This window comes from Lonchura striata, chromosome 2 (assembly GCF_050655825.1).
Source record: "Lonchura striata isolate lonStrDom1 chromosome 2, ASM5065582v1, whole genome shotgun sequence".
NCBI lineage: Eukaryota > Metazoa > Chordata > Aves > Passeriformes > Estrildidae > Lonchura > Lonchura striata.
Genome location: NC_140704.1, coordinates 133,512,883 through 133,539,027, shown reverse-complemented (window position 1 = coordinate 133,539,027; position 26,145 = coordinate 133,512,883). Strand labels below are relative to the sequence as shown.

General features: G+C 45.4%; 1 protein-coding gene and 1 long non-coding RNA gene across 2 annotated transcripts; one reads left to right on the top strand and one right to left on the bottom strand.

Annotated features, from left to right (window-relative positions):
• The first annotated feature begins 9,163 nt into the window (after positions 1-9,163).
• Positions 9,164-10,392, top strand: LOC116183328 (GSK-3-binding protein-like). The gene has a single exon (XM_031504186.3). The coding sequence runs from the start codon at positions 9,536-9,538 to the stop codon at positions 10,145-10,147; it is 612 nt and encodes a 203-aa protein (XP_031360046.1). The 5' UTR covers positions 9,164-9,535; the 3' UTR covers positions 10,148-10,392.
• An 8,071-nt stretch (positions 10,393-18,463) lies between these two features.
• LOC146768432 (uncharacterized) lies at positions 18,464-22,770 on the bottom strand. Its single transcript, XR_014953004.1, has 2 exons — positions 22,565-22,770; positions 18,464-20,560 (listed from the first exon to the last, which is right to left on the bottom strand). It is a non-coding gene; the product is annotated as an uncharacterized LOC146768432 (long non-coding RNA).
• Positions 22,771-26,145: the final 3,375 nt, after the last annotated feature.

Here is a 26,145-nt window from a genome sequence, read left to right as displayed (position 1 = left end):
TGTACTATGAGGACATTTTCCACCACTTGAATGATATTACTCTTCCAGAGCCTTTCCATTCCTCCTTCCTTATTGCCAGAGGCCTCCTGCTCATGCCTGCCACAGGATGAATAACACTGCCAGCCTGTGGTACTGCTAGGAACCTTTAAGGCCAGCAGAAATCCTGGGGCATGGGTTTGTGAAGATTTTTAAGGGTAGAACCTACTTTCAGTGATCCCATTTCAACATCATTCCTCAGTCCTGCCTCCTCTGCCTCTGCATTGCTCATTTCTGCTGATCCAGTATTTTTAGAGTCCTGAAAAAGATACATTTCTAGTGTGGCACAACACACCTTTTCAGCACAAGGATGAGGGCTGCAACATGAGCGTGACAGTGGGCATGCAGGGTCAGAAAGCTTAAAAGAACATTTTTACAAAACATGTGGCATTGTGAAGCTGTGACAACTGCAGGGGACACAAAGGAAGGTATAAAGACACGCTCCAGGGGCAGAGGCTGCAAATCCCTTCATAAACTAGCAAGAGGCTTGAGGAAGCTACTGCAAGAGTACATAGAACACTTCCAAATCCCCCAAAAATGCAGCCAGTGCTCTGGGAGTATTAGGGAGGGCTAGTTGTAATTTTCCTGACAAAAAAGCCCCACTTTAATCCCCATTACTCACTCCTTTGAAATACAGTCACATCTTTCAGCAAAAAGGATGTAACAGAGGAATCAAAATATCCAGTGGCAATCACAGTGGTCTTGTAGCAGGCACTGTGGAAAAGAGGAAACACAGAGTGTAACAGGAAGGTTATTGATATTTGGCTCTAAAGTGTAGAAAAACTTTCTTCATAATTGGCAGGAATTTTGGTTTGCTCCTCTTAGTTTAAGAGATACTATACAGAAGAAAGAGAGTGAATTATTCCAAAGTGTTCAATGTTTTCAAAGGTAAAAGCACATTTATCTAAAACAATAGTGGGAGTCCAACAAGAACAATTCAGATAATGCAAAAAAAGCAGTGGCTCCCCTAAGGATTTACCTGTAAATCTTCATTCCAGAGGTCTCCACTCAATCTGAGCACAGCCCTCTGAGCCCAAGTGGGAAGGCAAAGCTCTCACTGAGATGGCTGAAAGAGCTTCTCCCTATCACTTCTGCACTGCCCAGCTTTCCTGCTTCAGGGGCAACTCAGTCTGCTCCTCTGCAACTACGGAACTGCCACAAATCCAGGTTTTGCTATAAAGGAAAATTAAAACTCAGGTTAACTCTGTGCTTCTGAGTGTGCTCAAAACTAAAAGAAATGGTTCCTCAGATAGATAAACAACAAGCAGAAAGAGAGAGAAAATACTGTCCCACTGATAAGAGAGGTGAATTTGTCACTGACAATGCTGAAAAGGCAGAGGTCCTCAACACTTCCTTCACCTCTGCCTGCACCAGCACTACTGGGCCCCCAGCCATGGGGACAAAAAATCCATCCCTTGTGATCGCCAGCCGAGATCCAGAAGTCATTGTCCCACTCTGCTCAGTGCTCAGGCCACACTGGAATACTGTGCTCAGTTTTGGTCGGTCCCTGCTGTGCAGAAAAGATGTGGACAGTCTGGAGAAGGTCCAGGGAAGAGCCACAAAGATGATCACATGACTGGGAAGCCTGTGGCAGGCTCAGTGGGGCAAAGGCTGAGAGAACTGGGTTTGCTCACCTTGAGAAAAGAAGGCTTAGGGGAGACCTCCTCACCATGTTCCACTATTTGATGGGTGGCTACAGAGAAGATGGAGATTCCCTTTTTACAAGGAGTCACATGAAAAAGACAGGGGGTATTGGTACAAGTTACTCCTGGGGAAGGTACAACTACTCAAAACGAAACCTTTTCACAATGAGAACAATCAGCCATTCAGAATAATCTCCCCAGGGAAGTGGTGGATTCCCCAAAACTGTACAGTCCTGAGTTTGGCTGCCAGTGTGCTGGGCCATCTTGTCTAGACTGTGCTTTTACCAAGAAAGGTTGGATGAAATGTTCCTTGAGGTCAGTTCTTTCCAACCTGTGTTCTATGGTTCCACAATTTAAAATCATGGCCAGTTTATGTGCGTGCCCCTGGCTATGAACTGTGGTGGTTCAGCAGGACCCTGGAGAGAGAAAAACTGAATGAGGCAGGAACATTCTCCATTTCTCTTATTTGTGAGCCTAAGACTTTTTTTATACAAAAGTCTTAAGAACCCTACACCAGAAGGAGGTAAGTGACATGACCTGTGATACTTATTCTAAATTATGCATGTATAATAGCACCCAAGGATGTCATGACATCTATTATGATGAACAGTATATGCTGAAAGATTTGCAACATAAAGGGCTGTTTTTCATCATCCACTGAGGGTGAATTTAGCCCTAAAAAAAAATATACAGGACACCACAGCTGTTAATGTGATAGGAATTATTACTGTGTAATAATTTATGGGCGTTGTTTATTGACTTTGCTATTGGGACATTCACTGTCTAAATATATAGGCTTGATTTTAAAAAGGGAAAATCAGGCTAACCTAATAGATGGTTGGAAGATAAAATACACAGATAGCAGAACAAAAACCCCAAGCCCCTCAAAATAAGTCACTTCTTCACACTCTGACCAGCAGGTTGAGGAAGGTGATTCTGCCCCTCTACTCCACTCATGTAAGATCCCACCTAGAGTGCAGCACCCAGCTCTGGGTGCCCCCAACACAAGAAAGACACAGACCTGTTGAAGCAAGTCCAGAGGTGGGTCATAAACATGGCTGGAGGGCTGGAGTACCTCTCCTGTGAGGACAGGCTGAGAGAGCTGCCTTCCAGTACCTCAAGGGGGCCTAAAAGAAGTCTGGGGAGGGACATTTGACCATGTATATAGTGACAGGACAAGGGGGAATGGCTTTAAACTGAAAGAGTGTAGGTTTAGATTGGATACTAGGAAGAAATTCTTTACTGTGAGGGTGCTGAGGCACTGGCACAGGTTGCCCCGAGAAGTTGTGGATGCCCCATCTCTGGAAGTGTTCAAGGCCAAGTTGCCTGGAACTCTGAGCAACCACATCTAGTGGAAGGTGTTCCTACCCATAGTAGGGATGTTAGAACTAGATTATCTTTAAAGTTTATTCCAACCCAAACCATTACATGATTCTATGAAATGTGTTTGGATATTTAGAAGTTACTGGATAACGAAAGAAAAAAAAAGAAAAAAGTACTATAAATGGATCAAAAGGACTATTTTAGGTAAAAGAGAAAGGAGCATGTGCAGTGGAATCAGGCTGTCAAGGACATAATATTTTTAAAGAGAAGAAGGAAAGGTGTTTCAAGAAGCTATATCTATCTGTCTTGTTATAAAGGGCTAATAAGTCTTGAGAAAAATGAAGTTTGTTGGTTTTAAAATTTTTTACTAATCTCTCTCACAGGGAAAAATGGCAGAGATTAAATATCATACTGAGTACCACAAGTGAACATCACAGTGCTCTGCAGGATTAGATTAAGAAGGAAAACTGAGGAATTCACAGTAAGATGATAAGTAATACCACAAAAAAAAAAAAAAAAAAAGAAAGAAAAAACAACCCCCCAAAAAAACCCCAACCAAAAAAAAATACAAACAAACAAACAAAAAAACCCCCCGTGAGCAGTGGTCTGGGAGCAAAAGAAGGAAATCTGGATGTGGCCACATCTATAACCACCATAGCTGCCCTGAGAGGTTTCTTACCTGAAGGTTGATCATGCTTCTGTGAGGAACAAATCCAGGGCCTAAGTTGCACTAACACCACAGTTCAGATTCAAAACAAGAAGGAGCTGTCAGATCTCAGGTGGTGCCTGGTCTTCATTTTTCTTTTTAAGTAACAGTCATCTTTTTCTAATGGCTTAATGCCAAAAGTATGCTTGAAGGAGGAATTTCAATGAGGAAAGCTGGCAGTCCTGCCCAGGTTCCATTGATTCAGTGGAATTGGCTGCAGTCCTTGTGGGACAAGTGCTCCCTTAATTTTAGACAAGTCTACTTCAAATATAATTAGACTGGAGTCTTTTTTTTTCTTTTTTGCCCTACATGCTGAGTGAGACACATTACTTGTAATCATTATATACTAGTTTATTGATCGTGGCTTTTCAGTATTCACTGTAGATAGGCTTGTTTTAACAGAACTGTCAAGAGACATGTCTGGTTAACAAACAATTACCAATTGAAGGTATAGAAACAAGCACAGAGATTTTGCCAGGATATACAGAAATGTGCAGGGTATTTTGACAAAAGATGAAAGGGCTTTTCTCTTGAATCTGGTATTTTTAAAAGATATATTCCTAAAGTCAATTTAATTACATTTTAGGAGTGGTTCGATATATTGTTTTCATCTCTGCTTCCTGTATTGCAATATTTGAAAAGATTGAACAAATGGAAATTATTCTCATGAATTGCCTATATGGGAAACCTATGAGAGCCCACACAATGGATTACACTGGCTCATTACTTATTATACAGGTTACCATTAAAATGTATTCCAGTTATTAGGAAAGCTGGAAGTGAGTCAATTATTTGAATAAACAAACAAAGACTGGGTTGCCCTGTAGTTTAGTGCATCCCTGAGACGTCTGTAGGCTCCTTTCCCACGCCTCCTGTCTCATTCCTAAACTAGCAGAGGCTGTTGTGCAAGGCAACCTGGCAGCCCCTAATGAACAGGTAGCTCAATGCGCTCTCAGAAGCGATTCCTGCACTGTCCACTTCTGCACATTTGCTGCAGGCACAAGGCATTGACTGCATCTTGAGTGTATCAGAGGAGAAAAAGAGATTTTGCAGCTTAGGAAAAGAGAAGCATCAGCATATCAGGCCAGAGGAATGTTACTGTGATCTCTCCAAAGTGCCTTGTGTTCTGATTGCTTGGACAAGCTGAAATACAGCAGTTTGGGGTGTCAGACACTAGAAGAAGATGAGAAGACAAAAGAAGATGCCAGCTTTTTGCTGTCCCCAAAACACTGGAGAGGGTTTTTTGTATCTAAAAGATATAAGAAACAGTGATAATGTCACCAAAAAGAAGTAACTCTGCCTCCCAACTGACAGTGTAGTTTCCAGCCTTGTTAGGAAGCAGTATCCCTACATGAAAATTCTTAGGTAATTGAATAAGAATAAACTGAAATAATACATGAAAGAAATAAATCCCAAATATCCATTGGGACAAGGTATGCATATTTCAATTCCTTAAGAGTGACAGTCTGTATTTTCTAAAACAACCAATATTTCCTGTTTCCATTAAGGTCTCAGACTGGGCATCCCAAACTATGCAAAGCAGTTGGCCAACAGGTTTATATTTAACCTGGGAGTGAAGGTGAGATTGATGGAACTGCTGCTTATTAAAGCTCTTCTTTTAATGTGCTTGGCTTTTGCATGTTATGACACAGTAAATACATTTGTGTCACTTAGCAACCTCAGTTGTTTCTAGAGGAATGTCTTTTGTTCTTGGAAATCTATTATAAATGCAGATGACAAAACAATTATTGGGGAATCCAAACTTGTCTTATTTGGATGGTGTTCTGGCTCCTCCAAATTCTGCATTTGAACTGTGCACAGGAAAATAATTTACTTTGCACAAGCACCCTTCATTGACACTATTGTTATAAAGAGAAGCTCTGCATATTTAACAAGTATTACAGAAGTTTCTGTAGAAAATAAAGGACATGAGAAACACCTGGAGAAAGAAAGGACTGGAAAGAACCTCCTAGTCACTGGGTTCACCCTGTTCAAAGCTGTATTACTGTTTTGTAAACAACAAAATAAATACTTTAACACTGTGATGCAACACTACATAGTCTCTATCATGAATTTATCAACCTGATTCATTTCTACACATGCCAAAGTCTGAGATCACAGATCATGCAGCTCCGGCAAAAGGGTATGAAATGTAAACACCTGCATAAATGAAGTATTATTTATAATTTTCACATCGACTGGGTTACAGGTTCTCCATAACAGATTAGAACATGTGCATGATCCTGAAAACACATACATGTAGTCAAAAGACTGAGATGACATTGGATTGCAGACTTCAAAGGATTTTAAGGGTTTTCTTCCTTTGTCTTTAACAGGTTTAAAGCTCAGAATTCACATCCAGTTATCCATATTGCCAGGATCAGTACAAAAGGTAAAATATAAAAATTGAGTTTTATATTCTGAAATGAAAATGTATCCTCAAGAAACACAATAAAATTATGTCAAATTTTTATAGATGGACACATAATTAATATAATTAGTACTTGCATATGAAACTTAGATTTTGTCCTCTGCTAGGAATAGCTGAAAGACAAGTATTACTAAAAGTATCTTAAAGACTGTTTTCTAAACATTTGAACAGATAAAGTGAGAGTGCAAGCGAACAATAATCACAAAAAGGGACCAATGACTGTTCTCAACTGTAATGTCTTGCTAATAAAATGACTTAGATGAAAAGTTGCCATGAGAATTTTGGCAATCCCAGCAGACCATACACGGAAATGCATCTGGGAAAAAAAAAAAAAAGAATAGCAGCAATGGTAATTATCAAATTTCTGCTCAGAAGAATACTGTCAGAGATATGAAAAATTTTGTCAACAGTTTTGCAACTGCTTTTATACTTTAATTTGGAAAAAAACTCCCTCTATCCTTAGTGTTCTATGCTTTGAGGTTTTAGGGATTTTTAAATTGCAATTACTGTGTTAAACTGCTAAAGTAAAAGCAGTGCTGCAGAGCTCATCTCCAGTGGTAGAAGACCAAGTATGATAACCAGGCTGTGATTCTCCTAATTAAAAAGAGAACACAGTGAGTAAGCTATAGCTTACTCATGACTTGGCCAAATGACCTGATAGTTACAACTGACGAGGCCTCAGCTTCTTTGGGGCTGACCTGGCAGCCAACCCTGTTGCTTATGCTCACAAACTCCACATCAGGACACCTATGACAACCCCTTTATTGCAAAATCCACTGCTGAAGTTGTTCTCATTTCTGTGGAGAGGCACTAGCAAACAGCTACCTGTTCATGAACTGCTGTAGTATTTCTGCCGGGAACATCCGATAATGGCTGCAGACAGTTTAGATCTGCCCCAGCATGGATTGGGGTTTAGTCCCAGAAAGATCTCTGGGTGCTGACAGACTGAGATCCATTCCACAGATATTATTATGATGTAAATTCATATTGAGCCCTCTTTGGTACAGTTTTCCCACATAAACAAATCTTTGAGGGAGAACTGCAGATATAGGATATACTATCTTCTCCAGCATTTTAGCTTTTCTCTCATCATCCAGTGAAAAGAGCAGATAGTATCTAAGTAATGGCTGAGGTTCCCAATTCCTCTAAGAGGACAATCTGAAACACCCTTCTCCTGAGGGTCCACAAATCTCATTTTGTTCAGCTGGTAAATCTATTAATCCTGATCAGTAGCATTCAGTGTAAACATTTGCAGTATGTTTAGTCCTAAAACCATAAGGAGATACTCAGTCCATTGCCAACCGGTCATCACTAAAATTTTGCATTTAAAAAATCTAAGGACATCAGGATTCTGCTAATGGCTGTGCTCTGAGCTCCCTGTCTGTGGCACGATCCTGCAAGCTTTTCCCAGCACTGCCGTTGGTTAGGGATGCAATGAAGCACGATCTGCGATTATCATTCCCAGGCTCATGAAAGCCTCAGGTGTAGATGTAATCACAAGCAGCACTGAGCTTTTGCTGGTATAGCTTATTTTGCTTTTGTGGGAGAAATAAAAGGCTGGAATAAGCTGTACTGGTTTATTGCAGTTTTGCTTGTATAGAATACCAGATTACCTACTCAGGAGTGATCTGAATATAGATCTCCCTTGGAGTTGAAGTAGATCCATTCATGTATCCATGCAGGCCTGCTTCTATTGCTTTTGAATAGATACTGCATAAATAAGGAATAAAGGTGAAAGTGTTGCTTCAAAAATATTTGGGGGTGGGCAGGGGGCAACAAAATCTCACTTTTTCATAATCTGTAGAAAAATGTGATCCGAGTTTTAATTGACAGTTACCAAAAAGGTGCTGAAAATAAGAAAGTCTCAGTACCTTAAGTACACACATGAATAAATAATATGCAATTAGGTAACATGATTTATGGCCAGCTGATACAAATCCAGGCAGGGGATGTAGTAATGGGCTTGGACACCTAGGCTGGAGTGACCAGTACCATGTGCAGATAGCAGGCATGTTCACAAACACGTGCATTTATGCACAAGTTCTCTTGCTCTGTACAACAAGTGGAAGTAGCCCAGGAGGACACGAGGACAAACGGACCAAAGGACATGTCCTCTCCTTTGCCAACCGCTTACTGATTAATCAAGGGCACAGCGGTGAGAGCAGTTATGTATATGAGCAACTCACGCTTTACAAGCTGTTCCTAACAAAACCGACCGCATGGCCCGTCACGTGTTCTGGACTATGTCCCCAGAGTTCCAACACCCAGAAAACCTTTTCTAAGGCTCATCATGGAAATTTCAGTCCCTGCTTGAATGACAGTGACAGAAGCGAGGGAAGGAACGGGACTGGGACACGAACAGATAGGGCAGAGGCTTGATGCAGGTGATGAAGTAAGCCGCAGGCTGAGAGAAATCCCGACAGAACACCTGCACAGAGTTGCTTCACGTGTGGTAATTCTAGTGATGCAAAGTAAGGCTCCTAAGGCGTTTCTGTGTCAAGGAATTAAACCCCAAACCAATGCGCTGCCGGCAGCGGGCACACAGCGGGCACAGCAGCCAGGGCAAAGACGACCGCCGAGCGCCAGCGCTGCGGTGCGACCGCGGTGCGGAGCCTTGCGGGAGACGCGCGGGGCAGTGGGCCCGCGCCGCCGCGGCCGCGCTCCGCGGGAAGCGCCGGCCCCGGTTCCCGGCGCGCGGCGCTGCGGGACAGCCGCCCGCGCCACCGCCGGGCGCTCGCGGGGGCTCCGGCGCGCGCCCGCACCGGCGCGCCGCGGGCCGTTAACGGCGGGGCGGGAGCGGCACCGGCCGGCGCTGGCCGGGCGCTCAGGGCGCGGTCACCGGGCGCCGCTCGCGCTCCCCGCTGCCCCCCGCGCCCCCTCCGAGCGACCGTCCCGAGGCGACGGGGCGGTGCGGGAGCGGCCGCCGCGCCGCGCGCCCCGCCCCTCCTGCCAATCACAGCGGCTCCGCCCCCGAGACCCGAGGTGCGGGGTTTGAAAGCGGGCCGGTCCACGCGGCGCGCAGACGAGGGGGGAAGAGGACGGAACGAGGAGCGTCGCGCTCGGTGGTCGCGGGGCGGCCTCGCCCGGGCGGCGGCGCCCGGCGACGGAAGTCGCCCCCGTGCTGTTGGCCGAGCCCTCCCCGCGCGGGGTGCCGGCCCCGGGAGCGGCCGGCGAGCGCTTGGTCCGGAGGGCCGCCCGCCTCCCCCCCCGGCCGGCGCAGTGGGAGGCGCCCGGGCGCGCGCGTCACCCATTGTTTACAAACCAACGCCAGCGGGCCGAGCTCCAGCCGCGACCGCAGCGCCGGAGCCGCGTGTGCTCGCGCGCGCGCGGGGCGGCGGGCGGGCGGCGGCCCCGGTCCCGCTGCGGCGGCTGCGGCACGGCGGGGACCCGGCAGAGATGCCGTGCCGCCCGGGCGAGCGCTTCCTGCTGCTGGAGCGCCCGGTCGCCGTGGGACAGGCGGGCTCTAAGGAGGTGGACGCGCTGGTGGCCAAGCTGGGCGAGGTGCTGCAGCTGAGCGCCCAGCGGGCGCCGCCGCCGCCCCGCGCCCCCAAGCACCTGGGGCCGGGCAGCGCCCGCGACCGCGCCGCCCCCTACTCGCCGCGGTGCTGCAGCGGCGCCGGGGCCGGGGCGGGACTGCTGGCGCCGCGGGGACCGGCCCCGCCGCAAGCTCACTCGCAACATGTTGAGCCTCCGCGGCCGGACCGGAGCGGCCAGCAGCGGGTGACCAAGCAGCTGTGCGGACGGGGCTGGCTGCGGAGCGCCGCCCGCCGGAGGAAGCAGCCTCCGCCGGGGCCGGGCGACGGGCCGGCGGAGGAGGAGGACCCGCACCGGCTCCTGCAGCAGCTCATCCTTTCCGGCAACCTCATCAAAGAAGCCGTCCGGCGGCTGCAACTGGCGGCGGCGGCGGCGGCGGCAGCGGCATCCGCGGCCTCCAGCGGCAGCACCTCGGCGGGCAGCGGCGGCGCGGACGGCGAGGCGGCGGCGGCGGCGGTGCAGCCCCTGCAGTAGCCGGCGGGGACGAGCGGCGGTGACCGGGGCGAAGGAGCGGAGCGCGGCCGCTGGCGGCGGCGGAGCCCCCGCCGAGCGGGCCGCGGGAGCGCGGTGCGGGCTCCGCCGGGATGTAAGTGTGTCCGGCGGCGGGGCCCCGGGCCGGTGCCGGCTGGGGCGGGAGGGTGCCCGAGTCCCTCCGCCCCAAGGTCACCCGCGGCGCGGAGCCCGCCGAGCCGCAGCCGGCGATGCCGCGCACGCCGCCCGCCCCGAGCTGTTGTTGTGCCCCCTCCGTGCTCTGCCTTCCCGGGAGCTCCTCCTCCTCCTCCCCCCGCCGGGGCAGCCGGCCGGGGCCGCGGACCCCCCCGCCGCCGGTCCCCCGCTGCCGCGGAGCTCCTCCGTCTCCCAGGAGCCATTTGCAATAATCCTCGCTGACCCCGGCGGGAGGTGTTTCCCTTCCCCTCCCGGGCTGGTTTGGTTTTCTGTTGGGGGTTTATTTGTTGTTATTTTAACGTTTATTGTTATTATTTCTCGTTGTGACTGTATGAAGCAGTTTTGGAAAATGTGAATATCAAAGCTGGAAGGCAGCTGGACTTAATAACAAATGAGTGAATGGAGCCTGAGATGCATTGTTCACATAAGGTAGCCGAAACAAGTTTTTTCTACCAAAAAGAAAAGCCCTGAATCCACCCTTCCCCGACAAACTCAATGGCTCTAGTACAAGATGCAGCTGTTGATTTTAAATATATGCACTTCGTACCGGAGCGTTTGAAATGTGTTCCTGATTTACAGGACTTACTGTCTTAATTAACCTGTCTGTATTGAATAAACGTGGTCTTGTTTTTATTTTTGGGTCTGTGTCTCATTGTTAAGGGGAAATGATTTCTGATTCACGAGAACAAAACTGTGTAGGCAACGTTCCCCCTTGGTCTTCTTTCAGTTGTAAGATCTCCATTTTGCAAGCAAAAAAAAAAAAAAAAATCCCCACAACAATCCGCATAGTCTGATGCAGTGGGACACCGGTTATTAATGCACGGAGATGCAACTGAGCCCCTTTGTTTGCCAGCAGCGTTCATTCGTAAGCCGTGAGACGCCCCTTGGAGCAGCCGAGAATGTGGCTGTTGGAATTTATAAGTCAAATCATACCGAAACAAAAATTGGGTGTTTTGTACTGGGGAAGGAACATGGCTCGTGTTGGTCAGTTGCTCGGGTTGTTTTGATTTTTTTTTTTATCTTTTTCTGAGGATAGAGGGGGGGAAAAGACTCTCTAGAAAGGAGATAAGAGATCTAGGCAGCAATCAATTTTTTTTTTTAAATCTGTAAACCAAAATTTGATAATTCGATGCTGGTCATTAGGTTTGAATACCTATTATGAATAGCTTCCTTTGTAAAATCCTATGTTGGGGTTTTTAGGAGTCATTGAGCTTCAAGATGAAAACTGAGCACATCAGACAGGCTGGAGCTTAACAATCTCCCAACCCCCACTCAATTTGAGGTAAAAGCTTCTCCTTTGAAGAAGGTAGCAATCCCACATGAAAGAAAATGGAAGATGTTTGCCTTTGTCCAAGAGAGCAATTTGAGCAGCTACGTTTACTTGTGTGGTGATTAGTTCTTTCATGAATACATTAAATCCACAAAATATTTTAGGTTTCTTTCTCTGCCACAGCTGCTACTAGAAACTGATGCTGAAGCATTTTATGATGTCTCACTGAATTCCTCCTGCATTAGGACCAGTATGTTATTATTAGCTTTATCTTGACTAATTTATAAGTTGAATGCAGTTTTTGCATATCAAAGCATGTAAAATGCAAGAAAAGAAGTTCAGTGCATTTTAGAACCTCCTTAATTACTAACATCCTTTTCCTCATAACTTGGGCTGCTTTCGTGGCATTTTGCACAACTTGGAAAAGATTCAGATCTGCCATTAGTCCTTACTCTCTAATACAATGATGTACTGTGTAGGTTATCCTTCAAATTAATTTTTATTTGCAATTTTTTTGTTTCTTTCTTTCTCCAGGGGAAAAAGTTCAATAGCAGATACAAAGAATATAATCACTAGCCACAACTGAAGAACTAGTTATTCTTGTATTTGTCCTTTAGATGCTCAGGGAGGCAGGCGCTTGCTGTGCAGATGCTGAATTTGAACCCTGGGATGAGCAGTTTAATTACTAAAATAAGCTGGAGGAAACAAGCTAAAAGCTGGGCATAGCTGGTGGAGCCTGAACAGTTAATTATGGTTAGAAATACATGGGTGGGGGTCAGCTGGAATTCTGAAAGCTGGCAAGTTTGATTTGAACTTTTTGCCACTGATAATTATGCATCGATTTTGCATCTCCTTTCCCTCCCCCCCCTTCCTCCTCCCCAAACCCTAGGCCCTGTATACTAATGAGAACAGCTAACTTTACAAGTGTCCTTTGTAGTCATTGAAAGCCTCGAGACATTCCTTTTAAGGATTTTACTAGAATAACACTTTTCAATAAAGTGGCAGTTGAAGTGAGGCGTAGAAAAGATGCTAATAAATTTCACTGTGACTGGCTGGTTTTTAAGCTTCCTAAATTACTTCTAAAATAGCTTTTACTTTCTCCTTTGTGCAAGACTGGGAGATGTATATATGAACAGCGTTATAGTAAGCTAAGAGTTATGCAGAGGTGTGTGATGATTCAGTAAAAGGAATTTTGGCCCTTGTTTCAGATAACTTGCATAACTCACCAACGCATCTTTGTCACATCTTCCATATAAGTCTTTGTCTTCTTCAAAATATAGAACATGTCACTCCTTCGTAAGGGAATGGATCGAACATGGCTCATTTTGGTTTTGGAAGACACATTTTAAAAGATGTATTAAAAGAAGTATTGCCAAAAGGTTTCTGTTGATTTGTTACAAATTCTCCTTTCCTTTGCCTTGTGCTACACTATGCAAGCATACAAACTGTGATATAAAAGTCATCTGAGTTGTTTCCCAAGCAAGATAAAAAGTGTTGACTTGGGAAATAATTTTTCTAGGTTTTATTTTTATTTATTTTATATTTATTTATTTTCTGTTTCAGAGGTGGGGTTTCTTTAGTATATTAAGTCTGTGCCAGCCCTCAAATACCAGTTGTTGGTTTCCAGAGAAACAAAATAGAAATACATTTGCCTTTTACAATATGCTTAAGCTTTCCTCATTCATGACTGAAAATTTAAGTTTACTTACAGGTTTAAATTTTGAATAAAATTGTGTTTTCATGGTGGGCATTTAGCTAGGCTTTAGTTCTGGTTTTTTTTCTTTTTTTCCTGTACTGTGAAGAAAAAAATTGTCCAAAACACGCAGATTTTGCAGTGGATGACATGAACTGTAGAATCAAAAGTAAACCATTTCGATTTTTGTAACAAGTAACATTTCAATGCATTGGGGAAAAAATCTAATTTCATTCTATCTACAGGGGGCTATATGTTTTGAGGGTAAGCTTGATTTTAAATAATGTTGTAAACAAATGCACTGAAGGCTCACAACCTCATCTTTCAATGTGCCTCTCTGTGCTGTTGTGCTAGCATGGCACTGGGCTGCCACAGATTTTTCGTTCATGGTCTGCATTGCTGCTGAACTCGTCCTGAGTTTATATGACTGGACAACTGTTTTCCTGACTGCCCAAAACTCAGCTTTGCATCCCAGTTGTATCTTGTTCTTTGTACTCCTATGTTCTCTGAACTCTTAAAAGTAACTCAATTTAGCCAGAAGTCTGTCAGGTAGAATGATTTTTGTCTGCTATTTCCCTCATGTGGCCCATATCCCTTGTAGCTCACTACTGTGTGTTGTACCGGCACTTAGAATCTACTGTAAAAATTATGTTGGCATGGTACTTGGCATGATGAACATGGTGGGAAAGGAGGAACTCCACCTTAGGTCCTTAAAATGAGGTTTAAAAAAAGCCTTTCAAGCAAATAGCAAGCACATCTCATGGAAGGCATAAGGGAGAAGAAGGATCTATGCTGTTTAATGCACAATTTAAGTTCTGGTCAGCTAGGACCAGTCCCAGTGTTGGTGACTTCTCCATCTCCATATAAAAAACGTTTCTCATTCCTTTATAGTCCCTGGCTCCATGATTTTCATCTCTTCACCCTGCATTCCCTGCCTATCTAGGCCATTTTTTTCAGCTTGTGGTTGAAGTATTTCAGTTTTACATGTCTTTTGTCCATGTCATATTACTCTTCCCAAATATTAAGTAGCTTTGTTCTCTTCCGTTGCTTTCAGGTGGGTGCTTTTGACGTGCTTGTTCACCTAACTTTCAAATATTGTCACTCAGTCACTTCTTGGTGGCCATGATCTGGTTAACTCCTTACAAACCTGGCAGTGTGAGTGTGAGGGCAAGATACAAGAGTCCTTCATCTTCAGTTTGTACAGCACAGGGTAGAAATCAGAGTAGAAATCCTAGCTGCAAGGAAATGAACAGATGAAGTTAGCAAAAAAATTATTTTCAACTTCTGTGGGAATTTCTCCTGGGTTTTATTTTTGTTTGGTTGGTTGGTTGGTTTTGGGGTTTTGTTGGTTTTGTTTGTTTGTTTTAATTTTTTTTAATGTGGGTTTTTTTTTAGATGTATCTGGGAAATACCACTTAAAGTGGTACAATAACGACATAAATGCCTTTGGGGGGACACAAAAATGACATCAGCAAACTCATTTCCTGAGTCAATGAGTTTGGTTCACTTTTTCTCTTCCAAAAATTACGTTTTAGCTGTGTGACTAACCTCAGTCACCTTTGTCAAAGCTGCAGAACTGCCATTATGCAATTTCCTTGGCAAAAGGCAGCTGCTGGAAAAGAATTGGTGCCCATAGAGAGAGGAAGGCTGCAGTGTGCCCGAGCTGCATTAGTAAACACTAGAAACTCCACAGCAGAGGAAGCTACAGGAAATCAGGCACCATAAATTTAGAGGCGTGCAACATTAGCTGTTCCTTATGCAATATCCTGTATTTAAATTGTATTATTTTTGCTTCCCATTATATAATATGGTGATGTCTGGTGGAGTAATACAGCCAGTGAAAGGTGCTCTTCATCACTGCAGGCATTAGGTAGGACATGAGCAATCAAAAGAAATTGTAAAAAACACCATGTCTCTGTGTCCTGCTTGTAATTACCGACTTGGCAGGACTTCATTCATGAAGAGGTGCTAAGGATAGGCTGTAAGCTCCTGAGCTATATGAGGAAGTTAAATATGTTCAGTTCCAATCCCAAGTACCTATTGTATGCCAGCAACAATTTTAAAGCTGGGGGGAAAAAATCCTGCTGGAAATTTGAGCTTGGAAGCCAAGTGGTAAATTCAAGCATAAATGGACTTGCTTTCATTTTCCTCCCATGTAGGTACTTCAGTCCTTATCCAAGGAACTTCACTGCTCCCTGGCGCACTATGGGGTTTGTATCATCAGCTGCCCCTCAGGAAATGATTTCTGATTGATTTTACAGTCCAGGGAAGTTGTAGTCTTCCAGCTCAATGGGATCACTTTCAGGAGCAGTACTGACTTAAATACATTTTTTGTTTGGTGCTAAGGGCTGAAACAGCACCAGGATAAAAATGTTTTAATTAGAGGAAATGGATCCTGGCTGGCTTAATAGTAAATATTTACTGCTCTAAGCATTTTACCATAAGAGATTGGGGCTTATTCTACCCGCATCACAACAATTGTCCTAGTTTCAAGGCTTAAATCTACAGAAGCATGGGCTCGCAGTTAAAGTGCAAATTATTAGTGTTCTTAAATCCACATTGAAATGCCTTTTCTTGTTTACAAGACTAACTTAGTGTTCCAGAGGAAACCACACAGGGCTGAAGCAGGTGACTGAATGCATGTACATACATCCCCAGCTTCTGCAGAATGGAGGATGAGGGGGACACCTAATCCTCTGCTGTTGCCAGCAGGCAGCACTGGCAGCTGCTGTTCCAGCAATACTGATCTGTCAGTGCACGGATATCCCCACTGGTGTGATACCTCATCTCTACATTGTTTTGGAAGGTAAAACAATGTAGAGATGAGATGCTCATGTTTTCCATCTTGCTGTTCTGCTCTGTTGTTAGTTTTCATGAGGCTTCTTTGACAGCTGCTTTCCTCCAATGCCTCCGATGCAAACTTCCTCAGCTGCTGTCAGCTCTGACCTGAACTGTGGCTGGATTCTGGACCACAGGACACAGAAAACTTATTCCTGTAAAAAAGGAGTAAGTCAGCCTGGAGTGTGCCGAACTGGTAGTAGGATGGAAATAAGAAACATAAATTTCCACATCTGCATTTGCATAGCTCTGTTCTTTGCCCACTTTTTTTTTTTTTTCCCCTTTTAAGAGAGGCCACAGATGTCAAGAATCTCTGGAAATCAAACTGCCTACCTCAGTAGGGGTTTAGTGATCCATGGCCCCTGTGTTCGCTTTTCCCCTTGTTTTCCTGGAGAGCCTTTCACAGCACATTCGGTTTGTGCTGATCCCATTCTCCAATCTGCAGTGAAACAAAGATGCTCTGGGGCTAAAGAGCAAACATGCTCAGCCTGGGTGCTGTGCATGTGCACACACAAGCATGGATCAGATGTGACTTGCTGAAACAGTACTTGTGTTCAGGGTCAAATGTGCAGATGTTTTATAGACTTATACAAAGGACATGTGTTATTAATTAGATTTAAAACTAAATTTTCATGAAAAAAATCTAATAAAATCTATTGAAGAATATAGTTTTACTTTCTGCCTTGTTGTAAAAGTTAAAGCAAATGTGTTTTAGTGCAATACTGCCTATGTCCTGTGTGTGTCTTGTCTTGATAGCTGCTCCTGAACAGTCCTTTTCCTAGAAAAAGCAGATCAAACCCTACCAAAACTACCAAATTACTGTAAGAAATAGAATTTCAAATGGATTTTGGTTTACCTGCTTCCAAAACAAAACAAAACAAAACAAAACAAAACCCTTATGGTAAGGTATATATCAATGCTGAATAACTCTTTGAAGAATGTCTTCATGCAGGAGTGACTTAAGTTTGCAGCCAGCACAATACAGATCTGCCTTATTATTGCAATGGCTTTAGCTTATCTTTTATTAAAAGTCTCAATTATTTTGGCTTCAGTAATTTTAAATGTGGTTGCAGACACATAAAAGTTGAAATTGTGTTATCCAGGAGGCACTATTAAATTCATAAACTTCAGGAAGTTTTAAATTGGAGAGGGGAAGTTAACTTGAATGCTAAAACGAAATAGAGTACTGAGTTTCCATGGGTGATTTCAACTTCACATGTTGTTCAGTTTATTTGAGCTCTTGTGAATCAACAGAGGAGATTAATAAATTGACACCAAATGTGATCTTTTGGAAGTGATACTCATAGAATCACAGAATGGTCTCAGTTGGAAGGGGCCTTTAAGATCAACTTATTCCAACTCCCCTGCCATGGGCAGGGACACTTTCCACTAGACCAGACTGCTCAAAGCTCCATCAAACCTGGACTTGAACATTTCTGGGGATGGGGCATCCACAGCTTCCCTGGGGAACCCATTCAAGTGCCTCACCACCCTCACAGCAAAGAAAAAGCCACTCCCCCTTGTCATTGCACACCCTGGTCAAAAGTCCCTCTCCAGCCTTCTTGTAGGCCCCCTTTAGTACTCCAGGTCTCGGGAAAACAGAGCAGAGGGGGAGAATCATCTCATCATAAGTAAACCTTTCAAACTGTAGGGACCGTCATCCTGGGTAAGACCTGAGCTCTGGGTTGCTCAATATCTCAATATCTTGGATATTGTCAGCTGCTTCATATCACCTGCTGTGTGGTGGAATAGCCCCCAGCAGCTCTTGTCCTGATGTCTGGCAGTTTGGTACTTCTTGGTTAGAGTCCCTTCAGTGCTGTTGGATTTTGGAGCTTTAGCCATGGTTACAGTTGATTTTTCTGATATCGCTGCATGACGTTGTGGGTGTTCAGTGCTTTCCAAGCCAGGAGAGCTGCCCTGCTCTATGGCCTGTGTCTGCTCAGATTCAAAGCTGCCTTCTGTGGATGGCATGGGAGGCTGATCAACATGGTCAGGGAGCAAGGCTCTCCCTGTGAGAAGCAGAGGGGCTGGCCAGCCCATCAAACCTGACTGCCTTGACTTCTGCATTTAATGCTGAGGGCTGACAGTCAAAGAGGAGGAATGAATGTGGAAGCTGCCTCCAGAGAGGAGTGGGACTGCAAGTCATGCTTGAGATGAAAGATTCCTCAGGACACATTGGAGCTGACCAGGAAGAGAAACAGAAGATGAGACAGCTCTTCACAGAGATGGGATTTGAACCAACACAAAGATGGGAACAACTCTGGGGAAAAAAGATTTTATACACTGTTTTGGTTTGAAAAGAAAACCAGTGAGAGACTCCAAGTCCAAAATACAATTTATTAGGAAAAGTTAAAAAAGAAAACAAAATACATGCAATAATCCAAAGAAAAACCACTGACAGACTCAGAATACAACCTGAAACCCTTTTTGGTCAGGGTCATGGTAGCCATCCAAATTGGAATGGCTGCAGTCCACCTGGAGATCCAGTGGAAAAGCCTGAGTCTGGTGTCCCAAAACCCCAGATTATATCCAGTTAGGAATGCTTGGCTCCTCCCTCTGGCCAGAGCATCTCATAATGGAATGTTACAGTTCTTATCAGTCATGCAGTGACATTCAATAGCCCATTACCAGCAGATGTCTCCCCAGAGGGAGAATTGGTTGTGAAAGAGATAAGGAAAACTGCCCACTTAACAGAAGACAACTGCTATAGGATAGCAAATGGAATATATCTTGCCTTTCAATCTGGGTCATACACTCTAGATCAAGGGATCTACACTGAAACCCAAAAGGGTACATAAGCTTCAATTCTCCTTACTAACTCCTAGAGAAAGAGGTTACTGAAACTTTGACAACAGATTATGGAGCCCCATCCTGAAAGATTGTTAGAGACCCATCTGGAGAACTGTCAACAAGTTTGTCAGAAACAAACTTCCTGATGGGGGAAAAGCAGTTGCATGGCAGAGAAAAGTAGGACAGGCTTGAATAGCTATCCCTAACTGCATACAAAAGGGTGTGGAAATGTGGACACTGACTGTGAGCAGCACTGACTGTTCCTTCTGTTCTGGTGTGCTGTTGGCCTGGGTCTTGCTGGGGTTTTACCCTTTACCTGTCACTGATGGACTCTGGGATTGTGGGTTTGCAGGACAGATGGCAAGACAGACATATTTTGGGGGCTTGCCCTTCATCAGTACTCCTCAAGACCTAGCACTTGAGGTCCGAACCTTTTGTCTAATGCTCCACTTAGAAGCCTCTGTGGGGAAGTGGGAGAAGTACAGCACTGCCCTATAGTCTAATTTCTATAATTGTGGCTATAAAACAACCTGTGTGGTTATTGACTCTTGGTTGTTGCAAAGTGATTTTGAAAGCACTGGATCTGTAGCAGCTACACCTTCCTCTGAACTTGCCCTTTTTTATCTCTTTGTTTAAGCTAGTTAGTTGCTACTGTACTTTGACCCATATTACAGTGAATGAAATGAAGTATAAATAATATCTATTGGCTTGCTGCTCTTTTGACTGTACATTCAGCAACGATGACAAAATTTTGTTGGTACCAAAGACTTCAGCACTTATATTGTCATTTACAGCTCACAGCTGAAATTCATGGCCCTGGGTGCTCCTGGCATCAACAGCTTCCCTTGAATAACTGCTATTACTCAGTTTTTAACACACACTCTATTTGGTGATGTCTCTGGGGTACAATAAAGCTGATTATATAATTTACCACATCCTTATATCCTGGATAAAAGGATAAACATCTTTCCCATGAAGACGGCCTGATATTGGAACAGATTGCCCAAAGGTTGTAGTCTCTCTCCTTGGTAGGTTTGATTAGACAGGAGAAAACACAGACTAACATGGTCTGACTTCAGAGCTGTCCCTGCTTCGGACAGGTTTATGGACTTGAGATCTCTTGAGAAATGTTTCTGACCTGAATTATCCTATGATCCCACAAAACTGGCACATTTGCTTGCAGCAAAATATTCCTTCCTAATGCAGTGCATGAAATTTGTCCAGCGTTTCCCTAAATCTCAACTAGGAATAAGGAATCTAGGCTATGTGAATGTAGTCCTTAGCAAGCATGTCATTTCAAGGCTTTTTCCTGCCATAGGTTCATTCACACTGACTATCACACTCATTTATGGTTATATGATTGAAAAGACCATTCTTCTCAGTTTATTCTGTGTGTAGATTCTGGTATCTCTCACTGAAAGGCTTCAAAAGCAACAGCATCCTTCCCCCAGGCACCAATTACTCATCTACAACAAGGAGGATGTCCACTGTTCTGATAACACTCAGGCAGACACATGCATTTTCTTCTCCAGCAGTAGAAAAAGGACAGAAAGGATGGCAGATGTCATCTTTGTGGTTTGGGCATTCTTACTTTCCTCCATGGCTCACACCTGGATCATTTGGGTCATACCTTTGAACGAAAGAGGAAACAAACCAGCACAATGTTCATGTGTGCCCAAGGGCAAGGGTTATTCCTAAGAGGCCAAGAAAAAAGCCTTTTCCTGGATTTGAAGGAACCCTGTGTTCTTTGGGTTGTGTTCATAGTGGCAGCTCTTGTCTCAGTAAACCCAGTGCCTTGGGACTTGACAAGAGCTGACACCACCTTCTGTATCAGGAAGCAGTTTCCTGTGTACTAGTGATATCTCAGAAATTGTTCTAGGCTGGTGCCTGTGTGGGTGTTTCTGATCACTGTGCCTGGACGACAAAACCACTCCAATTTTGGTTGTTCCAGATGAAAATTAAATGTGACGTCAAGTTTCTGTTTGATACATAATCAAATCACATCCTTTGCTTCAGATAAGTCATGAGCCTGAGACCACCTTTCAGACATATTTGTGTGCCCTGTACATCTCTGCTACCCAGCATGCACCCTCCTATTCTTCTCTTGGCAAGGGCATTAGGAAATTCAGAAGAAAGCCCACATGTATGATCTTAACAGGGCATGGCCAGCCCAGGCAGTTCAGCTGTCCAGATCTCCTGAAGCATTCACTACAATCTCCAGAAGCATAGGCAAGTTGTTCAGCTTTTCTAAATGACAGCATCTCTAAATCTCACCTGGAATAGTGGTTGGCTAGCTAGCTTGACTTCTTCAAAGTCAAACCAAACTCCCCCAAGGTTTCAGTTATATAAGGTCAAATAATAATAAGGAAAAAAAAAAAAAAGTGTGTGTGGGGGGGTTGTGTGTGGAGTTTTCTAGGGTGGCAGAACACTGTGGTATTTCTTAGCAGAGTCAGACATTTGTTACAGATGCAGAATATATATAGCCAACACATCTCCAAGAGCCAACTCTGAGGAACCAACCATTATTTCCCAATTAAGTATCAAAAATGGGGAATGATGGATGGTTTAATCAGGCCCGTTGCATAATGCACTCTGGGACAGACCATTCACATTTTTTTCCAAATGTGTCTCAGCATAAGGGCTTTTCTTGATCCTAATTCTTCCCTCTCTTATCTGAAATGCCATTATTCTCTGTTGGTCTCTGTGGGAGGCATGACCAGAGCCTCACATGGCAGTGCAGGCAGAAGAACTACTGCCTGCCCTGAACCACCACAGTCCTCTCCCTTGTCTCCATCCCTGCCTTTCAGAAACGAGAAGAGCTTGTTTGGTTTTTTAACAAAACTGCTGAACTGTCTCCTGTAATAACCTATTATCCTATAGGCTGCAATGTACTGCTTTTGATTTTTGCTCGGCTGGTTTGCTAGCAAACCCTTTTAGCATGTGTATGTACTGCACTGGCGTGCCGAGAGGCAAGCAGAGGTATGTCTGTCCTGCTACGTGTTTGCAAAAGCTAACCAATCCTTTTTGCACCAAACGAGATATCAGTGTAGTCACCCTCTGGCCTCTCCCTCAGCAAAATGAGGCTATAAGAAAAGGCAGCTCCCCAGCCCGTCCTGTTAGGGTTAATGAGGAAAAGCCAGCGGCAGTCGGCGGTGCCGGCCGCGGCAGCGGAGCCGGGTGCGGTGGGTGCGCTCGGGGACGCTCCGCTCCGCGCTCCCTCCGCGCTCCGCTCCGCGCTCCGCTCCGCCCTCCCTCCGCGCTCCCTCCGCGCTCCGCTCCGCGCTCCGCCCCGCGCTCCTCTCCGCCCTTCCTCCGCGCTCCGCTCCGCGCTCCCTCCGCGCTCCCTCCGCGCTCCCTCCGCGCTCCGCTCCGCGCTCCCTCCGCGCTCCGCTCCGCGCTCCGCTCCGCGCTCCCTCCGCGCTCCCTCCGCGCTCCGCTCCGCGCTCCCTCCGCGCTCCGCTCCGCGCTCCGCTCCGCGCTCCCTCCGCGCTCCGCTCCGCGCTCCGCTCCGCGCTCCGCCCCGCGCTCCCTCCGCGCTCCCTCCGCGCTCCCTCCGCGCTCCCTCCGCGCTCCCTCCGCGCTCCCTCCGCCCGAGATTTCGGCCGCGCTGCGGCGCGGCTCCCCGGACTCGCACCTCGGCCGAGCCGGGGATTCCAGCGCGGTACCCTCGCACCTCCCTCAAGCGCGAAGTGGAGGGAGAGCGCTTACAAGCGCCGTCGCGGAGTGTGGGGATTCAGGATCTGTGCCAGCAGCCCGTGTCAGCTCTGAGCCTCCGTGTTCCTGTGTCGTGGGGCTCTGACAGGGCAGACGAGTGCTTCCCGCTAGATACTCACAGACACCAAAAATAGATGCTCCATTACTGCAGCATGCTAGCTGACAGTAATGATAGGGCTCTGCTTACGAGTTCAGTTACGTACTGGCAATCTAGCCTCTTGGCATGCTTTATTTATCAGGTATTGCAATTTCCACTTATCATCCCCAGCCGAAATCACTGCGTTGTCTGTTGCAGCGGTCAGACATTTACTTATTTTTGCTTTTATTATTAGCATGAGAAAACTCACTTACAGCAGGCATGCATACACAAACAGTAGTAGGTCTGTGCTGATGTTCTTAAAGATACACATCTGCTGATACTAAAAATAGCTCCTTGTCAGCAGCTTGGTAATTTTAGGCTCAATGAGAATTCATCCCCATGGTAACTGTACAGTTGTTGAATCATTTATTATTTGAGCTTCAAAATCACAACAGTGCCAGCAATTTTCATCCTCCAAACACTTTTAAGGACCTTTTGCAGTGTTGCAATACTCCTTGCTCCCCACCATCAATATTTATCAAGCAAACAGCTGTAGCTGACTACCTGCTTCTCCTTGGACACAGTGGGGCTGGGATACTCGATAGCAGGATGACAGTTTAAATCGGTTTCACTTTTGTGATAACAGCAGCCCCGTGATGTGGCTGTTTGGCCAGGGATGGTACAACACGAAGCCCTGCAAACTCCCAACTGGCAAAATGAAACTTTAAAGTGTCAACCTAAGCCACAGTCTTTGTCTCGAGAGCCAGAAAACAAGATATCTCAGGTCTCGGTGTTGCAAGAGGTTTTGTAGATAAGAGGCTGTTAGTTTTTAACCTCTCAGATAGACGCTGTTGACCCCAAGCCGGTGAGGGGACACACTGCCTGGCTTTGTGGAGATAAAAGCTGTTTGCACTTTCCCTTGCTTATAGATAATGCTCATAGGCATCTTGTGCTAGCCCGAGAGAAGTCAGACCGCTAGGCTCACAAAAAGTAAGGTGAAATTGAGGTTCCCTGAGACCAGCGGTTGCTCAGACTCTGCTGTCACGGAGTCTCCAGAGAGTGGGATCAGGGTGAACGCTACAAGGTGGGGCAGGATGTACAGGGTGAGCACTGACAGGTTTGAAACAACAGCAATCACTCAGCAGCAGAAACACTTCCATAGCACCCAAATTGCAGTGAAATGGGGTGCCAGAGACTGATTTCAGGATGGTCTAAATCACAGGCACCAGTGCTCTTACCAGCCGCATGTGTGACTTCTGTTGCACTGTTGCTGGCCATTAGATTTACTGGACTGCACAGCACAGAGAGAGCTGTGACGTTTTAGGTAGGAGAGGTTCAGTCCCTTTTAGTCTGACAAACTGGGATCTGAAAGACTGACCCAGAAACACAGATGTTATTCCCAGGTGCCAGCAGTTGTAACGTGATACACTTAACAGAACTGATTCTCCTGGGTTAAAACATTGCAGCTATTGCACACTGTCATGACTGATGCTGTATTTTTAGATCAAATGCACTTTAATTGTGTGAGCTTTTAAGAAGCTCTTGGACAAGGTAATCTGCAAGGTGCTTTGAAATGGCCTTTCATCTTATTAATTCAGTTGAGTTGAACACAACAAAATAAGAATGTGCAGGCACCTTTTACATCTGCTGTGCAGCTGCCTTCTACCTTAAGCAGCATTCTGTAAATCTGTCAGTACCTGAAGTGTGTCGTGCATCACCCTGGTGGGATTTGTCAGGTGATCCTGGTGTGCACTGCAGGGAGAGCCATCGTCTGCCATCAAGGAAAGCTCAGATTCCCCTCCAGTGCAAGTGTATGATCACCACTGATGTCAGTTCAAGTCACCTACATACCAAGACAATACAGTGGTTTTCTCATAGACAGGAGCAGGAGAAAGTGGCCCATCCACAAACCAGCCCCAAGCTCTGAAGTTATCTCCTGAAGAAGCAGCAGCTGTTCTTTATTCTTTATTCTTTATTCTTTATTCTTTATTCTTTATTCTTTATTCTTTATTCTTTATTCTTTATTCTTTATTCTTTATTCTTTATTCACTTTACTTTCTTGCATCTAGTTCCTCAGTCTGCTCATTTAATTAAACCAGAAATGGCCTTCCTTCCAGTTGATTCAGCTGCTGTACATATGCTCTGCTTATCCCAGAGCACATACAGCGACAGATTTGGAAGACACTGCCTTTTTGCATTTCCACCTACCAGGCTCTATCTTCTCGGGCTGGGAAGTGCTCTCTGTAGCTGCAGCCTCAGCTGGTGGAGGTGATGCCAGGTCTCACTGTGCCACAGACAGACATGTCAATAGCAGAATTACTTGCTTGTAGCAACAAAAAAGTTGGTCACAGCTCATAGGTTTTATAATGAGTTGGGAGGTGAAGAAAATCACCTGCACAATAGGCCAGAAGTGGAGTATACTCTCAAATCCTTTGTGGTCAAGAGCTTGGTTTCAGGCATTTTTTTCCACTTGCTGCTCAGTGCTGGGTGAGTGGTTTGATTCTGCTGAGCAGGGTGCTGCCCATGAAGATGGATTGGCTGTGCCAGAGGCTCCCAGCTTTTCCCAAACATTGTTTTCCTCTTTTTTCCTGTCAAAGGATGATGATCTGATTAATGACCTCAAATATGCTGTTAGTGCCCTGAGGTGCACAGCTAAGCACAGCACCCAGTTTTACATTGTCACTGTTTATTTTTTTTACCTCATGATACCTTTTTGATCCTGCTTGAAGAGCAATGAGGGGGAAGAACATCCACAGTGATGTTGTGTGATGCTCCAGCAGCATTGCAGACCAAGGGCCCCCAGAGCCTGTGAGCTCACTGGCTGGTTGTATCGCAAGGCACTGCAGACTCAGAGGCTTTCACCAGCAAGGGTGTTATTGAACCTGCAGAGCAGCTGCAGTTGGTGGCCCCACATGGAAGGGAAACCCAGCCTGCCTGAGATTTCGAGATCAGGTTGGGTTTGAAGCTGTGGGTACAGTCTCCTTGAACATAGGCTGCTTTTTAACCTGAAGTCAGAAAGAAATAATGAACATGTCATGCCATTCCATACTATTTTTGCAATCACTGTCAGAGAAAGAATAAAGTGTTAAAGCTCATGTCTCAACTCTACCTTACTAGGTTTTTCCCCATTTGGTTGTAACTGTATTTCAGGGATGGCTCACAAGCAGTGGGATGCTCTAGTAATGCCACTCTGTCACTTTGTGCTTACTTTGTGGTAACTTTTAAGTGACATTTTTTCCATGTAATATCCCATCCCACGGGTGGAGGAACACATGGACAGCATGGACAGCATGGACAGAGCAGCAGGCTCTGGATTGCAGCAGCCCATGCAGCTGCTCCTGTGCATGGAAGGACACAAGACTTGGGATTTGGTGTTAGAGATCTCAGAGCGAGCACACACAAAATCCCATTCTGCTGCTGAT